The sequence below is a fragment of the Nothobranchius furzeri genome, chromosome 16 (genome assembly GCF_043380555.1).
Source record: "Nothobranchius furzeri strain GRZ-AD chromosome 16, NfurGRZ-RIMD1, whole genome shotgun sequence".
Classification (NCBI taxonomy): domain Eukaryota; kingdom Metazoa; phylum Chordata; class Actinopteri; order Cyprinodontiformes; family Nothobranchiidae; genus Nothobranchius; species Nothobranchius furzeri.
The window spans coordinates 1,145,267-1,170,413 of record NC_091756.1 but is presented as its reverse complement, the minus strand read 5'-3'; the positions used below and the strand labels follow the sequence as shown (position 1 = coordinate 1,170,413).

The 25,147-nt window shown below is 45.0% G+C and overlaps 2 protein-coding genes across 5 annotated transcripts in view; both read left to right on the top strand.

Annotated features, from left to right (window-relative positions):
* llgl2 (LLGL scribble cell polarity complex component 2) overlaps window positions 1-6,733 on the top strand; it is a 69,193-nt gene extending 62,460 nt beyond the window's left edge. For all 4 annotated transcript variants that reach the window (XM_054736375.2, XM_054736372.2, XM_054736373.2 and 1 more), the window contains exons 25-27: window positions 621-663; window positions 6,374-6,431; window positions 6,503-6,733. In XM_054736375.2, coding sequence (XP_054592350.1) covers window positions 621-663; window positions 6,374-6,413 — 83 coding nt within the window. In that variant the 3' untranslated portion in view covers window positions 6,414-6,431; window positions 6,503-6,733. The remainder of the gene's footprint in view (window positions 1-620; window positions 664-6,373; window positions 6,432-6,502) is intronic.
* A 13,964-nt stretch (window positions 6,734-20,697) lies between these two features.
* Window positions 20,698-24,811, top strand: LOC129157157 (hepatoma-derived growth factor-related protein 2). Its single transcript, XM_070545329.1, has one exon. The coding sequence runs from the start codon at window positions 22,080-22,082 to the stop codon at window positions 24,735-24,737; it is 2,658 nt and encodes an 885-aa protein (XP_070401430.1). The 5' UTR covers window positions 20,698-22,079; the 3' UTR covers window positions 24,738-24,811.
* The last annotated feature ends 336 nt before the right edge of the window (window positions 24,812-25,147 follow it).

Below are 25,147 nucleotides of genomic sequence, written 5' to 3'. Positions count from 1 at the left end.
ACACGAACTGAAATGATCCGATCATGCCGTGCGTACACACGCACCAAGCATTCAGTCTGATTAAATGTGTGCATGTAAATGTGGCTAATGATTAACTTGTTAAACCAACACATACGGATCTGGTGTAGATGAGATGTGATATAAATGGATCATTGTAAGAACATTATTTTAAATTCATTGGTTTAAGCACAGATTATTACACCTTTGATTTAAACATCTTGTTCATTCATTCATTCATTACATATGATTATTTAAGCTTATGGGTTGTAAAGTCTTGTAGGAGCTTCTTGTAGGTTTGATTTTTATTCAGGGAGAGGAATGCAGCAGTCTGGCTTTTACGCAGAGTGCAGAGCCTTTGCAGGAGACCTTGACAGTGTTAAGTCTTCTTGTATGCAAACCAGCCCTGAGCAGAACCTTCTGGATTAGGAGACCAGATAGATGGTGGGTATGTCAGCAACTGAATGGTTATACTGTGGTCATTATGCAGGTGAAAGTTGACTCTTTGTACACGTAACAGTAGGAAGTAAAATGTATAAATACATAAACAGAAACAGAAAGTAAGTACAAGAACTCACACACACTTCTGCTGACTCCTGTCTGACCATCATGTTTTCTTCCAGAGGTTCTTCAGGAGATCCAGAAGTCACTGGAGGGCGACCAGACGTAAGTCTACTCCTCCTGGGTCCTCTGCTGCTACGACACAGAACCCAACAGTAGAATTAGACATTCTAGCTGGTCTAACATGTTCTAGAGGTTCTGAGGTTCTACTTCTCAGAGGTTCTAGTTGGTCTAACATGTTCTAGAGGTTCTGAGGTTCTATTTCTCAGAGGTTCTAGTTGGTCTAACATGTTCTAGAGGCTCTGAGGTTCTACTTCTCAGAGGTTCTAGTTGGTCTAACATGTTCTAGAGGCTCTGAGGTTCTACTTCTCAGAGGTTCTAGTTGGTCTAACATGTTCTAGAGGCTCTGAGGTTCTACTTCTCAGAGGTTCTAGTTGGTCTAACATGTTCTAGAGGCTCTGAGGTTCTAGTTTGTCTAACATGTTCTAGAGGCTCTGAGATTCTACTTCTCAGAGGTTCTAGTTGGTCTAACATGTTCTAGAGGCTCTGAGGTTCTACTTCTCAGAGGTTCTAGTTGGTCTAACATGCTCTAGTGGTTCTGACGATATACTTCTCAGAGGTTCTAGTTGGTCTAACATGTTCTAGTGGGTCTGACGATCTACTTCTCAGAGGTTCTAGTTGGTCTAACATGTTATAGAGGCTCTGAGGTTCTACTTCTCAGAGGTTCTAGTTGGTCTAACATGTTCTAGAGGTTCTGACGATCTACTTCTCAGAGGTTCTAGTTGGTCTAACATGTTCTAGAGGTTCTGACGTTCTACTTCTCAGAGGTTCTAGTTGGTCTAACATGTTCTAGTGGTTCTGACGATCTACTTCTCAGAGGTTCTAGTTGGTCTAACATGTTCTAGATGTTCTGACGATCTACTTCTCAGAGGTTCTAGTTGGTCTAACATGTTCTAGTGGTTCTGACGATCTTCTTCTCAGAGGTTCTAGTTGGTCTAACATGTTCTAGAGGTTCTGACGATCTACTTCTCAGAGGTTCTAGTTGATCTAACATGTTCTAGAGGTTCTGACAATCTACTTCTCAGAGGTTCTAGTTGGTCTAACATGTTCTAGAGGTTCTGACGATCTACTTCTCAGAGGTTCTAGTTGGTCTAACATGTTCTAGTGGTTCTGACGATCTACTTCTCAGAGGTTCTAGTTGGTCTAACATGTTCTAGAGGCTCTGAGGTTCTACTTCTCAGAGGTTCTAGTTGGTCTAACATGCTCTAGTGGTTCTGACGATATACTTCTCAGAGGTTCTAGTTGGTCTAACATGTTCTAGTGGTTCTGACGATCTACTTCTCAGAGGTTCTAGTTGGTCTAACATGTTATAGAGGCTCTGAGGTTCTACTTCTCAGAGGTTCTAGTTGGTCTAACATGTTATAGAGGCTCTGAGGTTCTACTTCTCAGAGGTTCTAGTTGGTCTAACATGTTCTAGAGGTTCTGACAATCTACTTCTCAGAGGTTCTAGTTGGTCTAACATGTTCTAGAGGTTCTGACGTTCTACTTCTCAGAGGTTCTAGTTGGTCTAACATGTTCTAGTGGTTCTGACGATCTACTTCTCAGAGGTTCTAGTTGGTCTAACATGTTCTAGATGTTCTGACGATCTACTTCTCAGAGGTTCTAGTTGGTCTAACATGTTCTAGTGGTTCTGACGATCTTCTTCTCAGAGGTTCTAGTTGGTCTAACATGTTCTAGAGGTTCTGACGATCTACTTCTCAGAGGTTCTAGTTGATCTAACATGTTCTAGAGGTTCTGACGATCTACTTCTCAGAGGTTCTAGTTGGTCTAACATGTTCTAGAGGTTCTGACGATCTACTTCTCAGAGGTTCTAGTTGGTCTAACATGTTCTAGAGGTTCTGACGATCTACTTCTCAGAGGTTCTAGTTGGTCTAACATGTTCTAGAGGTTCTGACGTTCTACTTCTCAGAGGTCCTAGTTGGTCTAACATGTTCTAGTGGTTCTGACGATATACTTCTCAGAGGTTCTAGTTGGTCTAACATGTTCTAGAGGTTCTGACGATCTACTTCTCAGAGGTTCTAGTTGGTCTAACATGTTCTAGTGGTTCTGACGATCTACTTCTCAGAGGTTCTAGTTGGTCTAACATGTTCTAGTGGTTCTGACGATATACTTCTCAGAGGTTCTAGTTGGTCTAACATGTTATAGAGGCTCTGAGGTTCTACTTCTCAGAGGTTCTAGTTGGTCTAACATGTTCTAGAGGTTCTGACGTTCTACTTCTCAGAGGTTCTAGTTGGTCTAACATGTTCTAGTGGTTCTGACGATCTACTTCTCAGAGGATCTAGTTGGTCTAACATGTTCTAGTGGTTCTGACGATCTACTTCTCAGAGGTTCTAGTTGGTCTAACATGTTATAGAGGCTCTGAGGTTCTACTTCTCAGAGGTTCTAGTTGGTCTAACATGTTCTAGTGGTTCTAACGATCTACTTCTCAGAGGTTCTAGTTGGTCTAACATGTTCTAGATGTTCTGACGATCTACTTCTCAGAGGTTCTAGTTGGTCTAACATGTTCTAGTGGTTCTGACGATCTTCTTCTCAGAGGTTCTAGTTGGTCTAACATGTTCTAGAGGTTCTGACGATCTACTTCTCAGAGGTTCTAGTTGATCTAACATGTTCTAGAGGTTCTGACGATCTACTTCTCAGAGGTTTTAGTTGGTCTAACATGTTCTAGAGGTTCTGACGATCTACTTCTCAGAGGTTCTAGTTGGTCTAACATGTTCTAGAGGTTCTGACGATCTACTTCTCAGAGGTTCTAGTTGGTCTAACATGTTCTAGAGGTTCTGACGTTCTACTTCTCAGAGGTTCTAGTTGGTCTAACATGTTCTAGTGGTTCTGACGATATACTTCTCAGAGGTTCTAGTTGGTCTAACATGTTCTAGAGGTTCTGACGATCTACTTCTCAGAGGTTCTAGTTGGTCTAACATGTTCTAGTGGTTCTGACGATCTACTTCTCAGAGGTTCTAGTTGGTCTAACATGTTCTAGTGGTTCTGACGATCTACTTCTCAGAGGTTCTAGTTGGTCTAACATGTTCTAGTGGTTCTGACGATCTACTTCTCAGAGGTTCTAGTTGGTCTAACATGTTCTAGTGGTTCTGACGATCTACTTCTCAGAGGTTCTAGTTGGTCTAACATGTTCTAGTGGTTCTGACGATCTACTTCTCAGAGGTTCTAGTTGGTCTAACATGTTATAGAGGCTCTGAGGTTCTACTTCTCAGAGGTTCTAGTTGGTCTAACATGTTCTAGTGGTTCTGAGGTTCTACTTCTCAGAGGTTCTAGTTGGTCTAACATGTTCTAGAGGTTCTGACGATCTACTTCTCAGAGGTTCTAGTTGGTCTAAGAGAACAGCTCTCATAACCAGTATCATCCAGCCAGCAGCAAAGAGGGGTGTTTTGGTTTGTAAACGGGAACGTTCCCTTCTTCCTATTCGCTCCTGAATTGTTACTTCATATCTGGCCTCAATCAACATTTCAAAATAAGATGGTGGGAATTTTGATTATTAAAAAAGACGGAGACAAAATACTGATAATTTGTTTAAAATATCCTAATTGTTGTAATAACATTAATTTAATTAAAATAAATAGTAATAATTTAGAATAGATTAGCATTGTTTAAACACCCTTTTGCTGTTAGTGGAGGTCTCTACTGATGAGGGCGCTTCAGTAGAGCGACAGGAAGCTCCACTCCGTGACAGCCGGTGTGATGTCACAGAGCAGTGACATGAACAGTCCTGTGTGACGGCCACACATCAAACAGTGTGATCTCGGCATTATGGAGATGTAGTGTAGACTTTTACTTTGACACATGTCCATCAGCAAAAACGATGTATTCTAAAGCACATTCTGATTGGTTGGTGACATGCTAAAGTAACCCTCACTAAGGTGTTTCTGTAGCTCACGCAAACGCCCCACCGCTAGCCCGACCGACACTGCTCGCTGACTGGCTCCTGTGCATAAACACCATAGACACGAATGCATAGATGCCTATTGGGTGCTGGAGCATAGCAGCATCGCTGCCATGTTGGATGGGTCCCTCACTCTCCAAACCCAGCTGGAGCCAACGCAAGGTGGTCTACTTGATGGGATTTTCTCTTTAACCCTCTTATTACCAACCTGTGGCCGCAGACGGGATTGGAAATGCACACTTCTCATTACCATAATTCCTGAACTGTTCAAGTTATCTGTAAAATTCAAAAAGTGCTGAAAAGATTAAAAATGGGGCTTTTCGTGCATATACAACACATTACGGTAGCCACCGGGATTCCCTGTCTTGAGCGCAACGAATCACAACACAGATTCAGAGACGTGCTGAGTTTGTCATCCAAAATGTTCCGTTTTATAACTTTTGAATGGCTGATCAGATTCATGAAATTCCAGCGGTTCCTAAAAGTACATAAAAGCAGCTTTCCAACAATCTATAGCATGAAGCAATCAGAGTTATGGAAAATATCGCTACGAGGGGAAATCCTGCTGTACAGCCTGATTGAAACGGAGCGCAGCGCCGCGGTGAAAGCAGATAACGGAACGGGGAAGCTAATTAGCATAAAAACCAGCATGAAATTATGGAAATGCCTCAAAGAAAATCAACACGATCTATTAGGTGTCCCAGAAGGCTTATATCTGAAGACGGTGACCATGAAGAAGGACAGATCTCCGGTGAACCAGGATATGAACGTTTGTTCAGTCTTTATTATTTTATTTGAACAACCCTCAACTATTTGCTAATTGTAAGATTCAGCTTTATTCCAGCATTACTTATCCTTTCACAATAAATAATTATTTTTGCTAAAACAAAAGTTTTTGGTATAGCAGCACGGTGTGCCAGAGCAGAACCCCATGGCGGTGTGAGGTGTGCAGGACTCTGCCTGCAGCTGGAGAGAAGCTGCTTCAAGGTCTACCACATCAAATAAAAACGTCTGAAAGTTTACAATACTAAATGGTCTTAAAAACTGCTTAAAATTATACCAAGGTTCACACTTTTTTAAGAATAGATGCATTTCAGATCAAAGTTTAAATTGTTCACCCAGTAATTTAGAAGTTCCTGTTCAGTAATAAATGTAAACAATTCAAATCCGTTTTTTGCTTTTTTCACTTTTAAGCTGATTTTTTAAAGGCTTTAATAGAAATACATTCTAAATACAAACCACACACTGAAAGCTGAGGTTGTTCTGACAAAAGGAGAGAGTTACACACACTTTATACTTTTTATTACAATTTTACAGCCATAAGATTAAAAACATACCAGGCGGCTCTGTTATAATTATGGTCATGAGAGGGTTAAATGTTTTAATTATGTTTATATTTAATCATGCCATACCATGTGTCTGATTTAGTGACAAAGCCTGATAATATGTGTTTTTTAGTTGGGTTCCTCAGTAGAAATGGGGGCGAAAACAGACCCATTCAAGATGGCAGCCGGCCACTATGGCAGCTCCAGTCCACGAGGCATCTACATCCATGTGTTTGTGGTAAACAGCATGACTGTTTGGGTCACAGCTGATCAGAACTTTCCCTTCTTCTGGTTCTGTTTGGCTGTTAGTGAAATAAACGGTTTTTACTCTAACCAGGTGAAACAGATGAGTGCAGCCTTCCTAGTCACAGCTGGGACCTGGCACAAGCCAGTGCCTTCTGAACGTTGTTCAGCTGTAGGTGAACCCCTGAGTTCTACTGCTGGTTCCTCCGTCTCAGAGCTGTGGTTTTAGAGGGACGCCGTCAGCACCAAAGGACATGTTGCTTTTGCTGATGGAGGCTGTTTTGTGTCAAAGGTCGTTCCTGGAGAACAGCATGAAGAGCGCCGTAGCCTGAGCTGTAGCAGCAGACCAGGTGAGATGACTCTGGTTCATCTTCTGTTTGTGTCTTCTGGTCTAACGTCGGCTCCTTGCTCCTCTCCTCAGGAATCAGACTCCACCACCTGCATGAAGTGTCCCCGCTAACCACTACTGACCCTCTATAGCCCCGCCCTTTCTAGATGGACACCAAACACTGGAAGCTCTCTGAAGTCTTCCTGGTGAAGGAGGAAAACGCCACCTGTGCCTATGAACCTCTGCACTGGGTCCGTTTGACCCACCCTTCCTCACCTGCAGCCTGAAACCCTGCCTTGCCTTCAGGCAGCTGGACAGATGTGGACATAGAATGGAATGGTGATTTAACACCGACAACCTTAATCTGAGCTAGACGAGAACATTTGAAGAAAGTTCACTCTCTTGATTTTACTCTTTTAAACTTTAGACTTTTGAGATCAGTTTATAATTTAATGATTTTTCTACATGAATGAACCTTTTGGATGAAAAAGTCTTTAAATGTGAGAAACGTGGCCAAGAAGCTCTGCTCCAAGGTAACTCAGGGTTCCACACATCCAGACTTTTTAGCAGAGATCAGATCCTGATGGAGAGGCTCCGCCCATGCCCGCCTGACCACAACAAAGTGTACCTTCTCTAGTTGGTCCCTGATGGGTGATACTTAGGAATGTAGATAAGCTGATTGTATTATACCTGCTGTAGACCAGGTGTGGCTGTGGGCGGAGCTATTACACTACCACGTGAGTCGGTACTGTATGCTGGGGGTTTTAGCGTCAGCCTAGAACATATTTTTGTAGCGACCTGATCAAGAACCCGAATGTTTTGTGGAATTGTAAGTACTTTGACACTACAGTTGTATTTGCAGACAATAACATGTTTTTCTTAAGAACAAACATATTCTGTTGTTTTTCCTTCAGGATCCAACATGATGCATGGTTTAAAATGTCTGTTTGGCCTTGGCCCCCCAAGTGCCTTGAAACGGCCCTGGGTGTGCATCAAATATATGAACATGGCATCTAATACTGGAAGCTAGTTATTGAAGATGCACTAATGAAGCTAAAACAGCATCTGAACCATCCAACAGGACCTGAACTGCACCAAGTCTAGTCACACCTTTATGTGGCAGACAGACACGACTCGTGTGTCTCTGCAGTGCAGGACACGTAGTGGTGGTCGGAAATAGCCCACAGATGACTACAGCGTGAAACTTCATGTGGCACAGGGATTGAAAAACCGCCATGACAATGGAGAATCCTGTCACATCTACACCCGTCAGAGTATTTGTACCGATCAGCCAAGAAAAGTTTGTTAAACCAGGCGAGATGTTTACAGTAAAGAGGTGTACCACATCACATCCTAACCCCGTTGTTGCATAGCTGAGGTGGCGAGGTACGCTAAGCTTAGACCTGATTTGGAATCGAGTCCTTTTGATCAATCTGATGCGACTTGTTGACCGGTTTTAGGGTTCATGTTTCAGAGACTAGTTGTGAAAGGATGCAGCCTTAGCTGTTGTGACAAAGATAAATGACAAAAGCAAGAAAGTGTGACCAACCCTGTTCTGCACAGTTAGCAGGACTCTAAGCTTTGGCCAAAGCCTGCAAATCACCACAGGGTCTGGTAGCAAACATGTCCACTGACTCGGTGTGTGCCACCCACTAGTGGAACAAATCAGAGCCGGGCCAGGAGCGGGGCAACTTCCCGGGCCCTTTACACTCAATCAATAAGCTAATAACCTGTGATGTTACTACAGCGGTGGACTGGTGTGTTCTAGGGCAGATGTTGCCCCACACACACACACACACACACACACACCTTTTGGAGATCCCCCAGGCGTCCAGCTTCAGTGCTTAAGTGGACTGACACGGCCACTTCCAATTTTGAGTATTTCAGGTCATTTATTAATCTCAATTTCTGAGATTTGTATGAAAGCATCTGTCCGTACTCAGACATCAGCATCCCCAGGTCACCCGTCGCTGCCTCTCCTGATACGACTTGTGCTCCAAAGGAAGAACGAAAACATAGAGTTAAAAACGCTATTTTCTAACCCGCTCTGCCTCACGCCCTGGATCACACGTGCTGTACTGCTATTTCAATGAAAACTAATGATGGGTGTTTCAACCACGCCTGTCACGTACTTTGAGATTTATCGGCTTGTAAAAGTTTGTAGTTAGCATGACTAGACACTAGAAATCAGCATGTCGCATATGTGACGTCACCACACAAGCTCCTCCCCCCTAGCGTAGCTGCTACTCCCCACATGACCAGATTTATGGTGGTTCTTTCCTCCTGTGGGAGGTTTGCTGAACTTACAGTCATTTTCCCTGTTTTCTCCGTGTCTGGTTCGATGACTTCACTTTGGTGAAGCGCATTTGTAGTCCTGGACTTATTTTCACACAAAACCTAAAATATCGTTTCCCCCTGTTAAAAAATAAGCGCGTTCTTCATTGGTATCAAAATGTGTCTTTAAAATTCACAGACGTGTGAAATCCATGGCACAAAACAAGCGGAGTTGGAAAATAGCATTTTTAGCCATGCTGACTTGCATTCACTTTTTTCTGTCTTCCGGTGACCCGTGGTTCGGAAGTAGGTGGGCATGGCTTAGACTCCCTATGATGGGCCACACATTGTTTTGTTAACCCTCTGGAGGCTTAGCTTAGCATAAAACAATGTAAATGAATGGTAACCAGTAGCCCTGAGTGTGAAAACGTTATTAAAATGACGGAATAGTGATCCTAATTCTGCCTACTGACCTCAATCATATTAACTGTAAGTGAAAATAATTAGTAACACAAAGGAATCACAGGTGCCCTTTTAAACTTGGTGCGACGACTGGACTTGAAGACCCGTAAGGACCCCAAGGTACAGTAAGGAACTTCAAAAGTCTTTATTAGCAAAAGCTAAGATGTAGCGTTACCCGTGGAGGGCGAGGCTGGAGACAGGCGTGGGTAGCGAATGCAGGTAGGGTTCCAGCCGAGGGTCGCACGTGAAGCCAGGTGGAGGAGGGAAGGAAGGCTGGAAGATCTACAAGCAAGCGTTCAATAATCGCGTTGGTTGGAGAGCAGGCTGGGTCTTATGTAGCAGGGGAGGCAGGGTGTGGCGTGAGCTTGATGAGGAGACCAGGTGAGATGAATGAAGGTGCGCGGAGGTCAGGCCATGGCAGGTTCATGACACTTCGGACTACTTATGACAAAGCGCAGCTGTAAACCTCCACTGAAGGTCCTGTTTTCATAACACAAGTTTACACGCTATTAGCAAACTGCCATAAAACACACAATGTGTGTGTACACCATCAGACACTGCCGGTGGCGTAGACCTCTAGTACCGGAGCTCGTAGCCAGCTCAGATTACAACCCGTCTAGTCTGGGTAATCTTCAGGGGACAGCAGGAAACTGGAAAGTCTATTTAGCATCCAAGCCTGTTCAGCGGTTCTTAAAAGAGCCGTTGTGTCTGATACCACCCACCAGCGTTGGAGAGGCTTTGACCTTGAGGCCAAAAGATAGGATGGTTCCAAATGCTTGCTCACCAGTCGGCTGAACCAGGATGCAGCGGGAGAGCTGCCAGATCAGGAAGTGATTCCTGGCTGTGTTCATTCGTGTTTACAAATGTAGACAAGTCAGAGTTGGACACATTTTAAAGGCGTTACCAGAATCCCTCCGAAATCCCTCCTTCAGTCAGACACTCGGAGAGGGTAACTCTGTGTGAAGTGCAAATGTTAGAACAGGTATGTGGACACTGGTCTGGTGTAGTTTAGGATCTGAAATGAATCATTGCAGGAAAAATATTCAGTTTAACATGTCATTCATTAATGTGCAGATTACTCAAACACTGGTATTTAAACATCTTGTTCATTCATCACATTTGATGATATCAACCTATAAAGCTGAAAAGTCGTTTATGATTCAAGGAAGATGAACTTTATTCAGAGTGAAAGTGCAGGAGTCTCGTCTTCTGCATGAGACCTTGAGTGAAGATATGATGGCTTCCTTGTGCAGTGCTTTCTTGTTAGGAGGCCAGGCAGATGGGGTGTTTGCACATTAAAAAGTTAATTTCTGGTCATTTTGATGTGAATACGTGATCTTTGGGTACGCGACATGTATATACATATGTATATGGTTGTGTCAGAACAACCAGCAGGGCACCACAGGGAATCGAACCCCGTCTCATTGAGAGTACCTTTACCAGTGCCTTTTACCTTTTGTTTTGACGAGGAAAAGCAAAACCTGCGTCAAGAAATCCAGAAATGACCTCAAAATGCAGGAAAAACAAACCTTTAGTAATCAGTTTAGGCCTGATTCAAGATGAGTTACTTAGTGATTTGTTAACTAGCTTCTTTAGTTTTAAACCTACTTACTAAACAGCGCTTTGAGTTGAGTTCATGATGCTAGTTAGTTAACAGGCTCCTAACTAAGGAACCCAGCAGATTGCATGGAGACACTGACTCGTTGTGCAACACGTTCTCACACCCAAAGCGTCTAAATCTGACGAAGGGAGACCAAGCGTTTCTGTCCGACAGCGCGTCGGGAGGCGACGTGCTGTGCCACAGCGTCTCTTTCCGACGCCCGCAGTAAAACGGAGATTTTATCAAAATGTGACCCGTACCCTCTTGCAATTTAACCTTCCAGCACCCCCGTCCTAACCTTTACCCACTTCTGCATGCAACAATGTGTTTCTTGTTGTGTCGTTCCTCTCAAACACGGTTAACGGGAAATTTAGAACGAGAAACTGGGTTAAGGTTAGGATGGGGTGAAGGGAAGGTTAAATCGCTAGGGGTTAGAGGTTAAATGCTGATGAAATCTCCGTTTTACTGCAGGCGTCAGAAAGAGACGCTCTGGCACATCGCGTCGCCTCCCGACACGGTGGGAGTCCCAACGCGTCGGAAAGAAACGCTTGGTCTCCCTTCGTCCGTTTTAGACGCTTTGGGTGTGAGAACGTGTTGTGTTGTCAGGGACTTTACAGCAATCCAGAGTAAGCATGTAGCGACAGTGGAGAGGAAAACTCCCTTTTAAGAGGAAGAAACCTCCAGAGGATGCTGGCTCAGTATAAGCAATCCACCACGACGGGGAGGGTGTTCACTTTTCAGACTAGTTTCTCATTTTCTGAACAAACGTTGTGGGAAACTGGTAGCTCTAGCGACTACTGGTTTAGAGGGAGGGGACACGCTGGACATGTCCTGTCCTTCACAGGGACTCCTAGACACGCCACCATTCACACTCACTAACATCTAGGAACAGTTTGGTCACCACTAGACCCAAACGTGTGTTTTTTGGCCTGTGGGGGGAACCCGAGCACCGGGAGTAAACCCACACATACATGAGGAGAACACGCTAACTCCACGCAGAAGGGAAGCTGGTGAGAATTAAACCAGCAACCTATCTGCTAAGCAACAGTGCTACCCACTGTGCCACCATGATGCCACGTTTTTGACCTTGTGTGTGATCGGGGTTTGGAGTGTTTGGTTTATTTCTCAGATAAGCTTTTGGGGACGCGGTGACTGGTTTAACTTCAGATTAGTTGTCCACTCTCTGGACCACCGAGGTGCCTGTCTCCAGACACCGCGGTAGCCCAGTGCTCCCCACTGGACCACCGGGGTTGTGTCTTTTCATCCAACGGTGTTTTTTTTTTATTTTATTTTGGGCAGGGGGTGTTACCTGTCACACCATGCCTTGTGTTGTCGTAAACATGCAGGGTGTGACAAACTTCTTGAAACGCCTCCACGAGACCTTGACCTGTGCTGTGCTAAGATGGAATTGTTCCTGAAGCTGATCTCTTTCTCGTGTTGCTTGTTAACCCTACATTTATCCAGGTGAAGTGTCTCCATAACTTCATGGAAGTTGGTTTTGTTCTCCATATTTTTCATCCTGGCCATTAGATCGTGATGGAAGCTGACTGTGTTTCTGCCTTGGGCGAGTGCTGTTTGCTGACAGAGACTTGTCAGTTGTTCTTCTGTGATCTGATCTAGTTCTTCTAGATGATCCACCTGCTGTAAAAGTCCATCTGATAGTTTGAAGTGAGGCGATTCCTGCTGAGCTGGTACAGATGCAGGGACCTCCATCTCAACAGATAAAGCAGATTCTCTTTGGAAAGTCTCAGATTGAGACGCCTCACTATAAAAGATTTTGTCTGAGCTTCATCTACAAAAGACTCCAATTTCTTCATCTTGAACATCTGTTTGTAACTTTTTTGCTTTCACAGAGTCAAAGTTAATCACTAAATTGTAATCCACTTTCACGTTATGCAGACAAGTAGACATTTCAGTTTTGTTTGAACAAAACAAGGAGCTTGTAGCATCTACGATGGGCGTCCAAACCCTTAGTCATTTCTTATAACCCTTTGACTACGTTTTCATGGCTCACAAACACATGTGTAAATAAACTGTTTTAGATCATTAAAAATTAAATGTTGGTCTCTGACTAACCCTGCAATCCAAAGGGGGAGTCGAAGGCCAGTCCAAAGTCAAAGTACCATCAATCCTAATGAACAAGAGTCTAAACCACTAAATCACCGAAGTACCACGAAGTTTAATTTTATCTCTTTGCAACAATTTTCACAAGAAAACAGAACAGTTAAAAGCAGGGCTTGTGTTGACCGGACAGTTCCCGTATTTGACCGTTTATTTTGACGGAGAAAGAATAGAAAGAATTACCCCGACGCATGCAGACGAACTGACATTTTATTCGTTACGCACATCGCAGATGTAGCTAAATCACTCAAGAAAAGATTCCCATCTGAACATCTGAGCTGGACACTGCTCAGCACAGCTCGCTGTCAGCGTACTACATAAGGTCCACAGCGAGCTGAAGATGTGGAGAGGGGCTTGGAGCACGTCGCAGAACCAGAGCGCATGCAGGAAGATTCCTCCGACTAAATTCAGTCGGAGGAATCTTCCCGCTGATCTGAATCTGATGCGGCTCTCTGTGCTTGTAAATAATGAATGGATATTTAAATAAAATGCTTTATATTTTACTGCATTAATTTTACATCTGTATGCCAATTCTAAATGTAAAGATTGTCTGCGTGAACCTGAACAGGTCCAACCCGGTCTTACTGTGAGACCGGGTTGACGCGTCACGCTTGTGCGTAATCATATCGGTGCTTTCTGAGCTGACGAGGATGTGAGATTCTGGGATTCTCCTCAGACGGCTCCTGGATATGTCGCCACATTGGAGACAGGAACAAGCGCTATTCAGCCAAAGTTTCATCATCAGGGAACATTTTCTCATAATCAGGGAACATTTTCTAAGTGACAAGTCTCTCTGAGAGACCGGGTTTGGAAAACACTCGCTTCAGTGGGAGGAACCTTCCTGCATGCGCTCTGGTTCTGCGACGTGCTCCAAGCCCCTCTCCACATCTTCAGCTCGCTGTGGACCTTATGTAGTACACACTGACATCGAGCTGTGCTGAGCAGTGTCCAGCTCAGATGTTCAGATGGGAATCTTTTCTTGAGTGATTTAACTACATCTGCGATGTGCGTAACGAATAAAATGTCAGTTCGTCTGCATGCGTCGGGGTAATTCTTTCTATTCTTTCTCCGTCAAAATAAACGGTCAAATACGGGAACTGTCCGGTCAACACAAGCCCTGCTTTTAACTGTTCTGTTTTCTTGTGAAAATTGTTGGAAAGAGATAAAATTTAACTTGATTACCACCAGAGCCAGGCGCACTGTGCCGTTATCTCTGTGATGGTAAATGAGGGAAAAACAAATTGATCGGATCCTGCTCGTCTTTTAACACATTGGTCAGGAATGACGCACTTTGTTTTCATTCAGTTGGTTAAAAAAAAGTCGGGCTCAGGCTCGGGTCGGGCCAGAGAATCCTGAAAACCTTTTCGGGTCGGGCTGGGGCTCCACCCCCTTCGGGCCGGGCCGGACACGGGCTCAGATTTTAGGCCCGTGCAGGGCTCTACTGGAGACCACAAAACACGTTGTACAGTCTGGTCGTGTGTCATCTGAATTGCTGTTTGGCTGTTTGGTCCAGTGCCGATAAGAAAGACCTTGAGAAACTTCAGAGAGCTCAGAGCAGAGCTGCAAGGTTGGTTCTCAGTTACCATTTAAAGCTGATATCAGCTGGATGCATTACAATCTGTCATGGATGAAGGTAAACGTCAGGCTAGCCTGTAATCTGGTTGTCTCCTTATACAAAATCTGGATTTTACATAAACCTTTAAGCTTGTTAACAACGCTGTTACCAACCTGTGAGCCGCAAGGTTTTAACACAAGGACCGCCTCCTATGCTTCTTTACTCTTCCATTTTTAAGAACTAATGTCATTTACAGAAAAATCACATCCTAGAATATCCTGCCTCCTGAATTAATAATAAATGTTCATGCAGGTTGAAAGTGATTCTTAAGAAATTGGTACATACTAGGTTATATCAGACAACAGTGCAACACTTTGTAAGTGGTTACATTTAAGAAATTACCAATAGAATATAAAAGTCTTCAATAAAATGTAAGAATCCATAAAAATCTGGATTATCAATATTATTGATCCTTTAATATTGGATAGATGATGAAACTAGGTACTTTGGTTAATCCAGGGAGACAACACTTTATAATAATCTGACTCAGAGACAAAAATATAGTTTATAAAAGTATTGTATTACTATATTAATGATGATGAAAGGCTAATGATTATAAATGGTGACACAGTGATGTTAGATGAGACAATGGATGAACTGTGATGAAACATGACCTGGTGTGTTTAAGAGATTTCTGAGTGACTCAAAAGGTGTGATGTCTGGTTCACTAAACACATCTGTGTAATGGAATAGAATTACAATTCAAGTAATGACCATAGACATTAAAGATCCATATCGAGTATGGATCCCATGTAATGGACACTGGGTTATTTAAATCAGAAGATTGGATCTTTTTATTACAGGGAAATTAAATAAACACTTTGCATGAACTGAGAGACAAGAGAGAGAGAGACTTTCAGGCATTTAAGGAAATTTATTACTAAAATGATTTTAAACTGTTTAACAAGACTAACTCTCTAATGATGGATGTTGTTGGAATGAAGTGAGGTGGAGAGTGTGTGTGTGTGTCAGTTCAGAACCTCCGTTTCTGGAGAAGCGAGTCTGAGTGGGATATGATGTTTTGCTCCTAACTGATCAAGTTTGAACCGTGGCCAGAAACACATGAGATGTCATTTGTGTCGCATCCACATAGCCTTCAGCGAGACTTCCGTACAGATCCGGATGCCAGGTCCACGACATTCCTCTGGTACTGGAGCCGATGAAACAGCGTCGACAGTACAACAAACCAGTCTTTGGATAGTCTCCAGGTAAAAAGCGACAGGTGTTTCACAGCGTCAAAAGGGGACCCTCCTTGGGTCAGCGAGTTCAGCTTTTATTCTGAAGGAACCGTTGTTGGTTGATAACAACGGCAGGTTTTCCAGCTTGGTAGTTCTTAGCTTAAAAAGAAGCGTATGGATGGCCTCTCCGTATTCCACTTAGCATGCGGTGAACTTCAGGGTTCTTGAGATCTTGTTGAGAACTGAACTTGAAAATGTCGTTGGAACTGTTTTATTAATCTGGATGTTTATGATTCTGGACGAATCAAAGCTGACAGATTAAATAAACACCACAGAGACTCGCCACGCTTCAGACTAGGAAGGTTCTGATTGGATCAGCAACAGCAATGTGTCGTGATTATTTACCTTAGTGTGTCAGTGTGTCTAGTGACTAGAATAAGTCATTTACTTATTAAAACTTATTAATCATAATATTGTGAGTTCACAGATCAGTCAGTTGTTCTTTCCGGTTCCGGTTGAGTGAACGCTGGCGCGTCTCGCTGCCGCTGCTCGCTGGCAAACAAACTTTTTGTATTTTTTTTCTTCTTTTTACCCGAGTCACATCCCTGTGTCGGTGAAAACTCATTTTCACCTACCTGCTCAGCTTGCGTTCTGGTTGCACATCACCACCTCCCTGCTCCACTCCATAATGTGGTCCAGCAGGATTTCTGTGTGCCTCGCACTGGCCTGGATCATCCTGTCGCTCATTCTTCTGTCCGTGGATGGCCTTCTCCAGTACTCGGCGGCGGAGCTCTTCAACCTCCGCTTTCACTACTCCGATCTCCACCACCAGCTCTGTGCCTCTTCCCCGACATCACCTTTCAGCCTCGCCGTCGGTATATCCATCGGGGGTCCCGGCGGAACCTCCATCTCGACGGCTCCAAAGGAATACCCTCCTTCTGGTCCACGACTAGCCGGCGGCTACCCAGGAATACCTGCCGAGCGGTCGACTCCAGCGTGTTAGCCCGGCTGGCTAGTCGGGCTAATGCTCCTGTCGCCAGGGACTTCCGCACTGCTAATTTTGGTCTTCTCAACATTCTCTCTCTCTCTGGTAAAGGACATCTCCTCCAAGATACCATCAGTGACCATAAGCTAGACTTTCTTTGTCTGAACGAAACTTGGCAACAACCCGGCGATTTCTCACAACTCAATGACTGTACTCCTCCCGGATTTGTTTACCTCTCCAAACCCCGTGGGTCGGGCCGCGGCGGTGGTCTCGCGATACTCTATCGCGAGACTTGGAAGGTCCTTCCCGTAAGCCTTCCTCCTCTCACCACTCTGGAATGCCTCGCCTGTCAACTCTCCGGCCCGACCCCCACAATAATTGTCACTGTTTATCGTCCCCCCAAGTTCAGCCCTGAGTTTTTAAATGAACTCTCTGCTCTTTTATCCCATCTGTCCGCCCTTTCCCCAAATGTAATTTTACTTGGTGATTTTAATATTCATATGGACAATACGGCCCTCCCCCTCAGCAAAGACTTCTCCTCATCTTTGGACATCCTCAGTTTTCATCAATATGCCAATTTTCCCACTCACATTAAAGGTCACACCCTGGATTTGATCTGCTGCTCCGGCCTGACCCCCTCCAACTGTACAGCTGACCCGCTCCCTTTCACGGACCACTTCCTCTTCTCCTTTTCTGTTCCCCTCCGTCTCTCCATCATCAAGTCACCCCGTATCATTTCATTTCGTAATATTAAGGACATTGATCTAGCCTCCCTGTCCTCCAGTTTTGCCACCCTGACCCCTAATTTGTCCTCTACTCCCGATGATCTTGTCATTCAGTACAATAACGGTCTGGTTTCTATCCTTAATTCATTTGCTCCCATCAAATCCCGCTCTGTATATTTTACTCGGTCTGCTCCATGGTTCACCCCTGCCCTTCGCTCCTTGAAAGCTACCAACCGGAGGCTTGAAAGACTCTACAAGAAAACCGGTCTCACCATCCATAAAGACTTATATTCTGCTCAGATTTCTCTCTACAAGGACTCCATCTCCCATGCCAAATCTCAGTATTACTCCGGTCTCATCTCGTCCAACTCCAGCAACACTAAAACATTATTTTCCATCATGAACAGCATTTTTCAGCCTCCTGACTCCTTACCCATCCATCTTTACTCTTCAGAAACCTGTAACTCTCTCCTTCAGTTTTTTAATGAGAAGGTCAATAGAATCCATCTCTCTTTACCTCATTCCTCCCCTCCCTCTCCTGATTTATTTGAACCCTCCATTCCGTTCTCCTCCTTTGAACTTCCCCATCCCTCAGAAATATTAGATTACATCACCAAATCCAAACCTTCCACCTGTCAACTGGACCCTATTCCAACTGTTTAAGTTAAATCGTGCCTTTCTTCTCTGCTCCCTTTTATAACAGCCATTATTCATTCCTCACTATCCTCTGGTACGGTCCCCTCCCTATTCAAATCCGCTTCAGTCAGCCCTATTCTAAAAAAACCTGGTTTAGATCCCAATGATTTCAATAACCTGTGTCCCATTTCCCATCTTCCCTTCATTTCCAAAGTCCTTGAGAAAACTGTTGCATCTCAGCTCCATTCCCATCTCACCCGCAATAACCTTTATGAACAGCTTCAGTCTGGTTTCCGTCCCCACCACAGCACAGAAACAGCTCTCATCAAGATCACTAACGACCTACTCATTGCTGCTGATTCTGGTTTGATCTCTATTCTCATTCTCCTCGATCTGAGTGCAGCCTTTGAGACCATTTCTCATCCCATCCTCCTCAATAGACTCTCTTCCTTAGGCATCACTCACACCCCCCTCCGCTGGTTTCAATCTTACCTTACTGGCCGCACTCAGTTCATCCAGTTAAAATCCTTTACATCAGAACCCTCCCCAGTCAAGTCAGGTGTGCCCCAGGGCTCTGTCCTGGGGCCCCTCCTCTTCATAGTATACCTCCTCCCTATCGGCAAAATCTTCTGCAAATTCAATATCCAGTTTCACTGCTTTGCAGATGACACCCAGCTCTACATTTCCAGTAAGCCCAACTCAACTCTCCCACCATCCTCCCTTACACTCTGCCTCTCTGAAATCAAATCATGGTTCACCTCTAATTTCCTCAAACTCAACGGCAATAAAACTGAACTTCTTCTAGTTGGCACTAAATCCACCATCTCAAAATCTGACAGCTTTTCTTTAACTATTGACAGCACCACAGTCTCCCCCTCACCTCATGTCAAGAGTCTGGGTGTCATTCTCGACAGCTCACTTTCTTTTCAGGCTCACATTAATAACTTAATTCGGTCAGCATACTTCCATCTACGTTCCATAAACCGTCTCCGTCCCTCACTGACCCCTCACACTGCCGCCATTCTCATCCACAGCCTCGTCACCTCCCGTATCGACTATTGCAATTCACTTCTTTATGGTCTCCCCAACAAACTCCTTCATAAACTGCAACTGGTCCAGAATTCAGCAGCCCGTATTATCACCAGAACCCCTTCCTTTCACCACATCACCCCGGTTCTCCAGCAGCTTCACTGGCTCCCAGTTAAATTCAGGTCCATCTTCAAAATTCTCCTCCATACCTTCAAAGCAATCCACAACCTCTCTCCTCCATATATCTCAGACCTTATAAGTATTCACACCCCGTCCCGTTCTCTCAGATCTTCTTCTTCCATCCATCTTGCGGTTCCTTCTGCCCGTCTCGCTAACATGGGGAGCAGAGCTTTCAGCCGCTCTGCTCCTCGACTCTGGAACTCACTTCCCCCAGACATCAGGAACATCGACAGTTTTACCCTTTTCAAAACAAAACACACATGTTTAAATCTGCCTACAACCTCTGATTTTATTGAAATGTTTCTCTTTGTTTTTTCTTCTTTGGGTTTTATTATTGTTTTATTGTATTTTATTACGTGTTTTGTGTAAAGTGACCTTGGGTGTCCTGAAAGACGCTTTGAAATAAAATGTATTATTATTATTATTATTATTATTATTATTATTATTATTATTAGCTGTATTGAAAATAGAGTTCTTTGATCTAATGAAAGAAAAGAAAAGAGTCTTCATCTTCTGTCTTCATTGCTGGAGCGTAAACAGTTTAGAAGAGAATGCATGACCTTGAGGCTGTTTCATGCACTCTGGCGCCGTGTCAAAGGGAACTGTGGTTAGAGGATAATAACCCTGAGGAATGGCTCCTTCATCACGTTACATCTGGCTGTTTGTTGGATGTAATTTAAAAAGTTATCAGATTAATACCAACCACTCTGACACCGTTGTTTAGTCTACACACCCTGGATGATGAAGCTCTGGAGATCCGGTCTGCAGGTGAAGCCGTCTCTCAGAGCGGGTGAGTGGACTTCTGATGTATCTGCAGGTCGTAGACACCCTCAGCATACACACGACTGGTAAGAAGATACGTCCCAGGTGGCTTCTGGTGGACGGTTTCATGTCTGATGAGTGGGTGGTGGGTTGAGCCAATAATAAATGTTGATTCATGTGCTGCTAAAATTATTCTACTGAATAATCTGGTTTAATCCCTATAGGATGGTCATTCAGCATGAGCTGTGAGCTTCTGATGAACTGGGAGCTCTGGCTGGAACTGGGAAAACAGGAAGCGAGTCACTTTTAATGAAATGGTTGTTTAGAAACTTTTACCAACCAGACCTGAGAAATGTGTCCAGGTGTTCACCGAGACCCTCAGACACTCCCCTTTCTCAGACCCTTAGAAACCTTATTTCACTTAATACATGGATTAAGTCTGTTCATGGAGGTAATTTGGGGGTGGGGGTGGGGGGGGGGGACATACCCCCCCCCCACCCCCACCCCCCCGCACTTTATCCAAAGTCAAGTTTTGACCCCTGCACTTTTTACCATCCCAAAACAATATTACGCTATATTAAAGTGACACTGGAGTGCTAGGATCAAGCAGAAAACAACCGTTTGTGTTGAAGCCTGTTTCCCATTAGAGCATACTGTAAAGACACCATACCAAACCCCCCCCCCCCCCCCCCCCACACACACACACACCCGTGTGCCCCCCACTTCTTAAGTAAAAATTACGTCCATGAGTCTGTTAAACATTCATTTGTTATTACACTGATATTAATCTGATAAATTGATAATTAAATCACTTTAGAAAGAACATTCATTGTAGAAAACACAGAATATGATTGTAAACCTGCAGATTAAAAGAACTAATTTTATGAGTAAAAGTCTCATCTTCTGCGTGGACCTTGGAGTTGCGGTTCAGACAAGGGAGTTATGGCTACCTTCTGGATGGTGCTGCTAGGGGTGTTTAAGCACGGAGTTATTTTGGTCCAGGGAAGAACACAACATTCCTAGCAGAGGAAGGCTGCAACTCTCTTTTCACGTGTCTGAGCAGAACTTCCCTGAACCGTCTACAGGTGGTTCAGAACGCCTGTGCTCGGCTTCTGACCAAGTCCTCCAAACGCACCCACATCACCCCGCTTCTCCTCCAGCTTCACTGGCTGCCAGTCAACTTCAGGGTTCATTTCAAGATCCTGGTTCTGGTCTATAGGGCCTTACATGGACCAGCACCATCTTACATTGGTGATCTTCTTAGTCCCTACACCCCCAGCAGGTCCCTGAGGTCCAGTGATCAAAGCCTACTGGTTGTGCAGCACCAGGCTAAAGGTCAAAGGTGACAGATCATCTGCTGCTGTGGCCCCCAGACTCTGGAGCTCTCTCCCCTGAGCCTGAGACCAGTGGACTCAGTGGTCTCCTTTAAACTCACCTTCCGTCAGTTTCAGCTGCCCCGGGTGTGAGAAGGTGTTGGCATTTGAGCAGATTCTGTTTTGCTTCAGTCAGACATGAAAACAGGTCGAGGGTGAAACGGGTGAGAACCCACACCTGCTCGGAGACGCTACATCAGGAAAACCAGCCGTTCACACACACACACGCACACGCACACGCACGCACACGCACGCACACACACGCACGCACGCACAGTCATCACCTATTGTTGGCGTCTGGGCTCAGCAGCTCTCACCTTTCCTTCAGCATCCAGCAGCTGTCTCTGAACAACAGAGGACCAACCTGACAGCTGAATAATTCACAAAGGCTCTGCGTGTGATTCAGGTCATATTGGCTCCCTTTATCCTCATTGTTGGCATGTACAGCATGACCTGATGATGCTGGTCGGTGGGGTGTGTGTGTGCCTCTGCATTTCAGCGTTCCTTAGATGGAGTGTGTGTTAGCTTCTGTTACAGCAGCTCTCGAGGACAAGCCGGAGTACTGTGCAGCCCCCTAGTCACGCCCGGGTTTCACCTGAGAAGCTTGGTAAGCTATATTCCACTGACATGTGCTCTCACTAATGTACCCCCAGGGTGCAGCTGCTTAATCCACGTTTAGCCTTCAGATCTGACCTCCAGATAAACTAACACATGGAGCCATGTTGGGAAGATGCCTTTTATTGTTCCGAGGTTTGAGCAGCCAAACGTAGCTGTGAGGAAGTCCATTCTGAAAACCTTCTATGTTAGACAAGAACGTTTGGGTTTCATCTTTCACCGTTTATGCCATTTTAACCTCAAAGTCATGCCACCGTTAAAGTCTCGAGGCCGACCAAATGCTGCAAAGCACAGCACAGCTGCAGAAAGGAAAGCAACCAGAGACCAACATGTCAGACAGCCTTCACCCACAGCACTCCAGACTGCCACTCAAACGCCCAACAGGACAGGAAAATCACCAGCGTGTGAGCAGCGTAAGAGCAGAGAGGTCAGGACCACCAGGAGGAACAAAGCTGCTCAGGGTGTGGAGAAAAGCTCAGCAGCAGAAAAGGCTTCTGGCGAGAAATCACAAGACAATGGTAGGACGAGAGGGTTGGAGAAAAACATCAAAGCTACAAGAAACGTTTTCTCAACAGCACCAGAGAGGATCCACAAGAAGCTCCCCATCCAGCCTGGACACAAAACAGAGAGTGATGTTAGTGCCCAGGAGGAGGAGGAGGAGGAGGAGGAGGAGCGAGGTGGCAACAAACAACCAGCTGAGACACAAAGGAGTGAGGAGAGTAGTGAGGAGTCTGAGGCATCAGGGACTCAAAGTGATGCAGAGCAGTCTGTAACCAAGGAGTCAGGCGAAGAGGAAGTTTCACCTGAACCTGTTGCATCCACAGAAGAGGGAGGAGGAGGAGGAGATCGAGAAAAAGAAGCAGAAGTTTCTGACAGGGTGAGTGATGAAAATGAGATAACCCCGAAGGAGTCAGGGCCGTCTACTGCTGATGAAGCTGGAGGACAACAGACAAACCCTTTGGATGTTTCTGACCCAGTAAGGGAGACAAAGTACAAGATGTTCAGACGCTCCAAGGCTGACAAGAAAACGGGTGTAGGAGAAAAGCAAAAGGCCGAAAAGCAGAGGCGAACAAAGGAAGCCAAACAAAAAGCCAAGGAGGAAAAGAAAAGTAAGAAGGAACAGCCTGATGATGAACTTGGTTCTTCAACAGAGGAAGTTCAACCATCCATCGATAACAGAGAAGAGGGTATGAATCTGTTGTTAAAGAAAACTAAAAGGAAGACAGATTCTCTCAAAGAGGATGACTCAGGTGAAGAAAAGGAGGAAGTTGAGCAGATAGTACTCAAACCCATCAAAGGCCAACGTCCAATGTTCCCAACCAAAGAGCCAAACGTCACTCTCGGGACTGGGAAGCAGCAGCATGTCGGTCATGTCATCAAAGGAAAGCAAAAGAGCTTGCTCCTGGGTAGAGATGATGCGGCTCCTCTCCAGCTCAAGGCAGAGAACCCTGATGAAGAAACTCCCGAGTGTCCATCCAGCAGGTCAATGGCACCTTTGATGGCACGAAGAACCAGTATTACAGCTTTTCGCCGGGTGTCTGGCTGGATCCAAAAGAAAATCCCACAGCCATCAAATCTAAAGAAACCCCTCTCTGCTCTGACTAGAGCCATCGGCATCTCTCACTGGCTCTCCAAACGAGCCACAAAACTGAAAAAAGGAACCAGGAGAACTAACAACAAGATGTTCAAACACAAAATGGCCATGAGGGTTGCCAGTGAGACCAGCCTGTTCAGCAAGAAAAGCAAGATGTCTTCTGAGGACCCAGCGGGTAAAGAGAAAGCCAACCTCCAAGAACAGAAGGAAGAGAGAGTGGAAGAAACAGTGCAGGGGACAGAGAAAGAGCTGGAGGCCAAATTTGCTGTAGTACTTCCCAGGATGAACAAACTCAGCAAGGCAAAGATGGCTGAAACGTTTCAAAGAGCTCCTGCATCTTCTGCTCCATCAAATCCACCTGAGGAACCATATGACTCAAAGCCCAAACCTCCAAAGCCAGGTGCTAAGCTTGTGCTTCCTGTCAGACCAGACCTCGGTCTCCTAAAGTCCATCAGGAAACCTGGCAGCGAAGGCCTTTTGGCAGACGCAAATCTAGAAAAGAAGAGCACTATGTCCCTCGATACTTCAGAAGAATCCTCCATACCTGATAGCAAAACCAAGAGAGCCACCACTGCTACTCAAGATGGAGTCAATGCGTTGCTGGCTGCTAGAAGGAAGCTGAAGCCTTCTCGGATCAACCTGAGCAGAATGCCAGTGGGGACAAACAGAAACGGCCTCAAAGGACCTGATGTAAGAAGGGAGGAAGCTGCTGGGGCATCTAGGTCCACCCCTCAATGCTTTCCAACCGGACAGTCAAGTGCAGCAGCATCTCTGGCTTGGTCTCTGTATGAAGAAGAGACTGACAGAGAAGTGGCTCAGCTGATGGGTGAGGATGGTTTATATACCGTCACCCAACCAGACACGCACTGGACTGGGAACCCACGGATGAGTGGAGATCCTCAGGTAGGTGCCACACAAATGGAGCTGCATTTCTCAAACCCGACACAACCACGTTGTGAGTTCTGTCTGGTACAGGACTGGCTCCGCTCAGAGAGTCTGCTGCCCCACCAGACTGTAGAGAAGTTAACCAAGTGGACAGTCTACAATGACGAAGGCCAGGCCAACGATGGCAGCGGTCCCTGGGAATCAGAAGACCCCGCCCAAGAAATGTTGGAGCGTTGGCTGGCCAGTACACAGGTATCTACTCCACCTTCCCTTAGACTGTCTAACCCACACTAATAACAAGCTCCACTGGGTTTGGTGCAGGATCAGACTAAAGGTCTAGATTCTGACCTCTTCTCCAAAAGCATCAGAATCCACAACACAGACTCTGGTTCCCGCTATTTTCAGATGAATCTGTGTTGCCAGTAGCGATGTTAAAGGAGACACATCAGAAAAATCCCCATGTCTAGCCCTTAGATACAGTGTGTTGTGCATTTAGGTCTCTGGGTGTGCAAAAAGAAAAATTAAATAAGTCACTTCAGGCGGTTTTTAGAAGTTTTACTATAAAGTTTTGATCCTATTTTCCAACCTGTTCAGTTTTCTCAATTTTCTATTATGTTGTGTTCTCTATTTCATCAAGATAACTGCCAAATATGGTCATGGACTTCCTGCTCAACACAGAGCCAATCCACCATTTTCCTTCTCAG

What these genes read in the sequence shown, in the direction of transcription:
- LOC129157157 (XM_070545329.1), top strand. Translation starts at nt 22,080, where the DNA reads ATGCCTTTTATTGTTCCGAGGTTTGAGCAGCCAAACGTAGCTGTGAGG.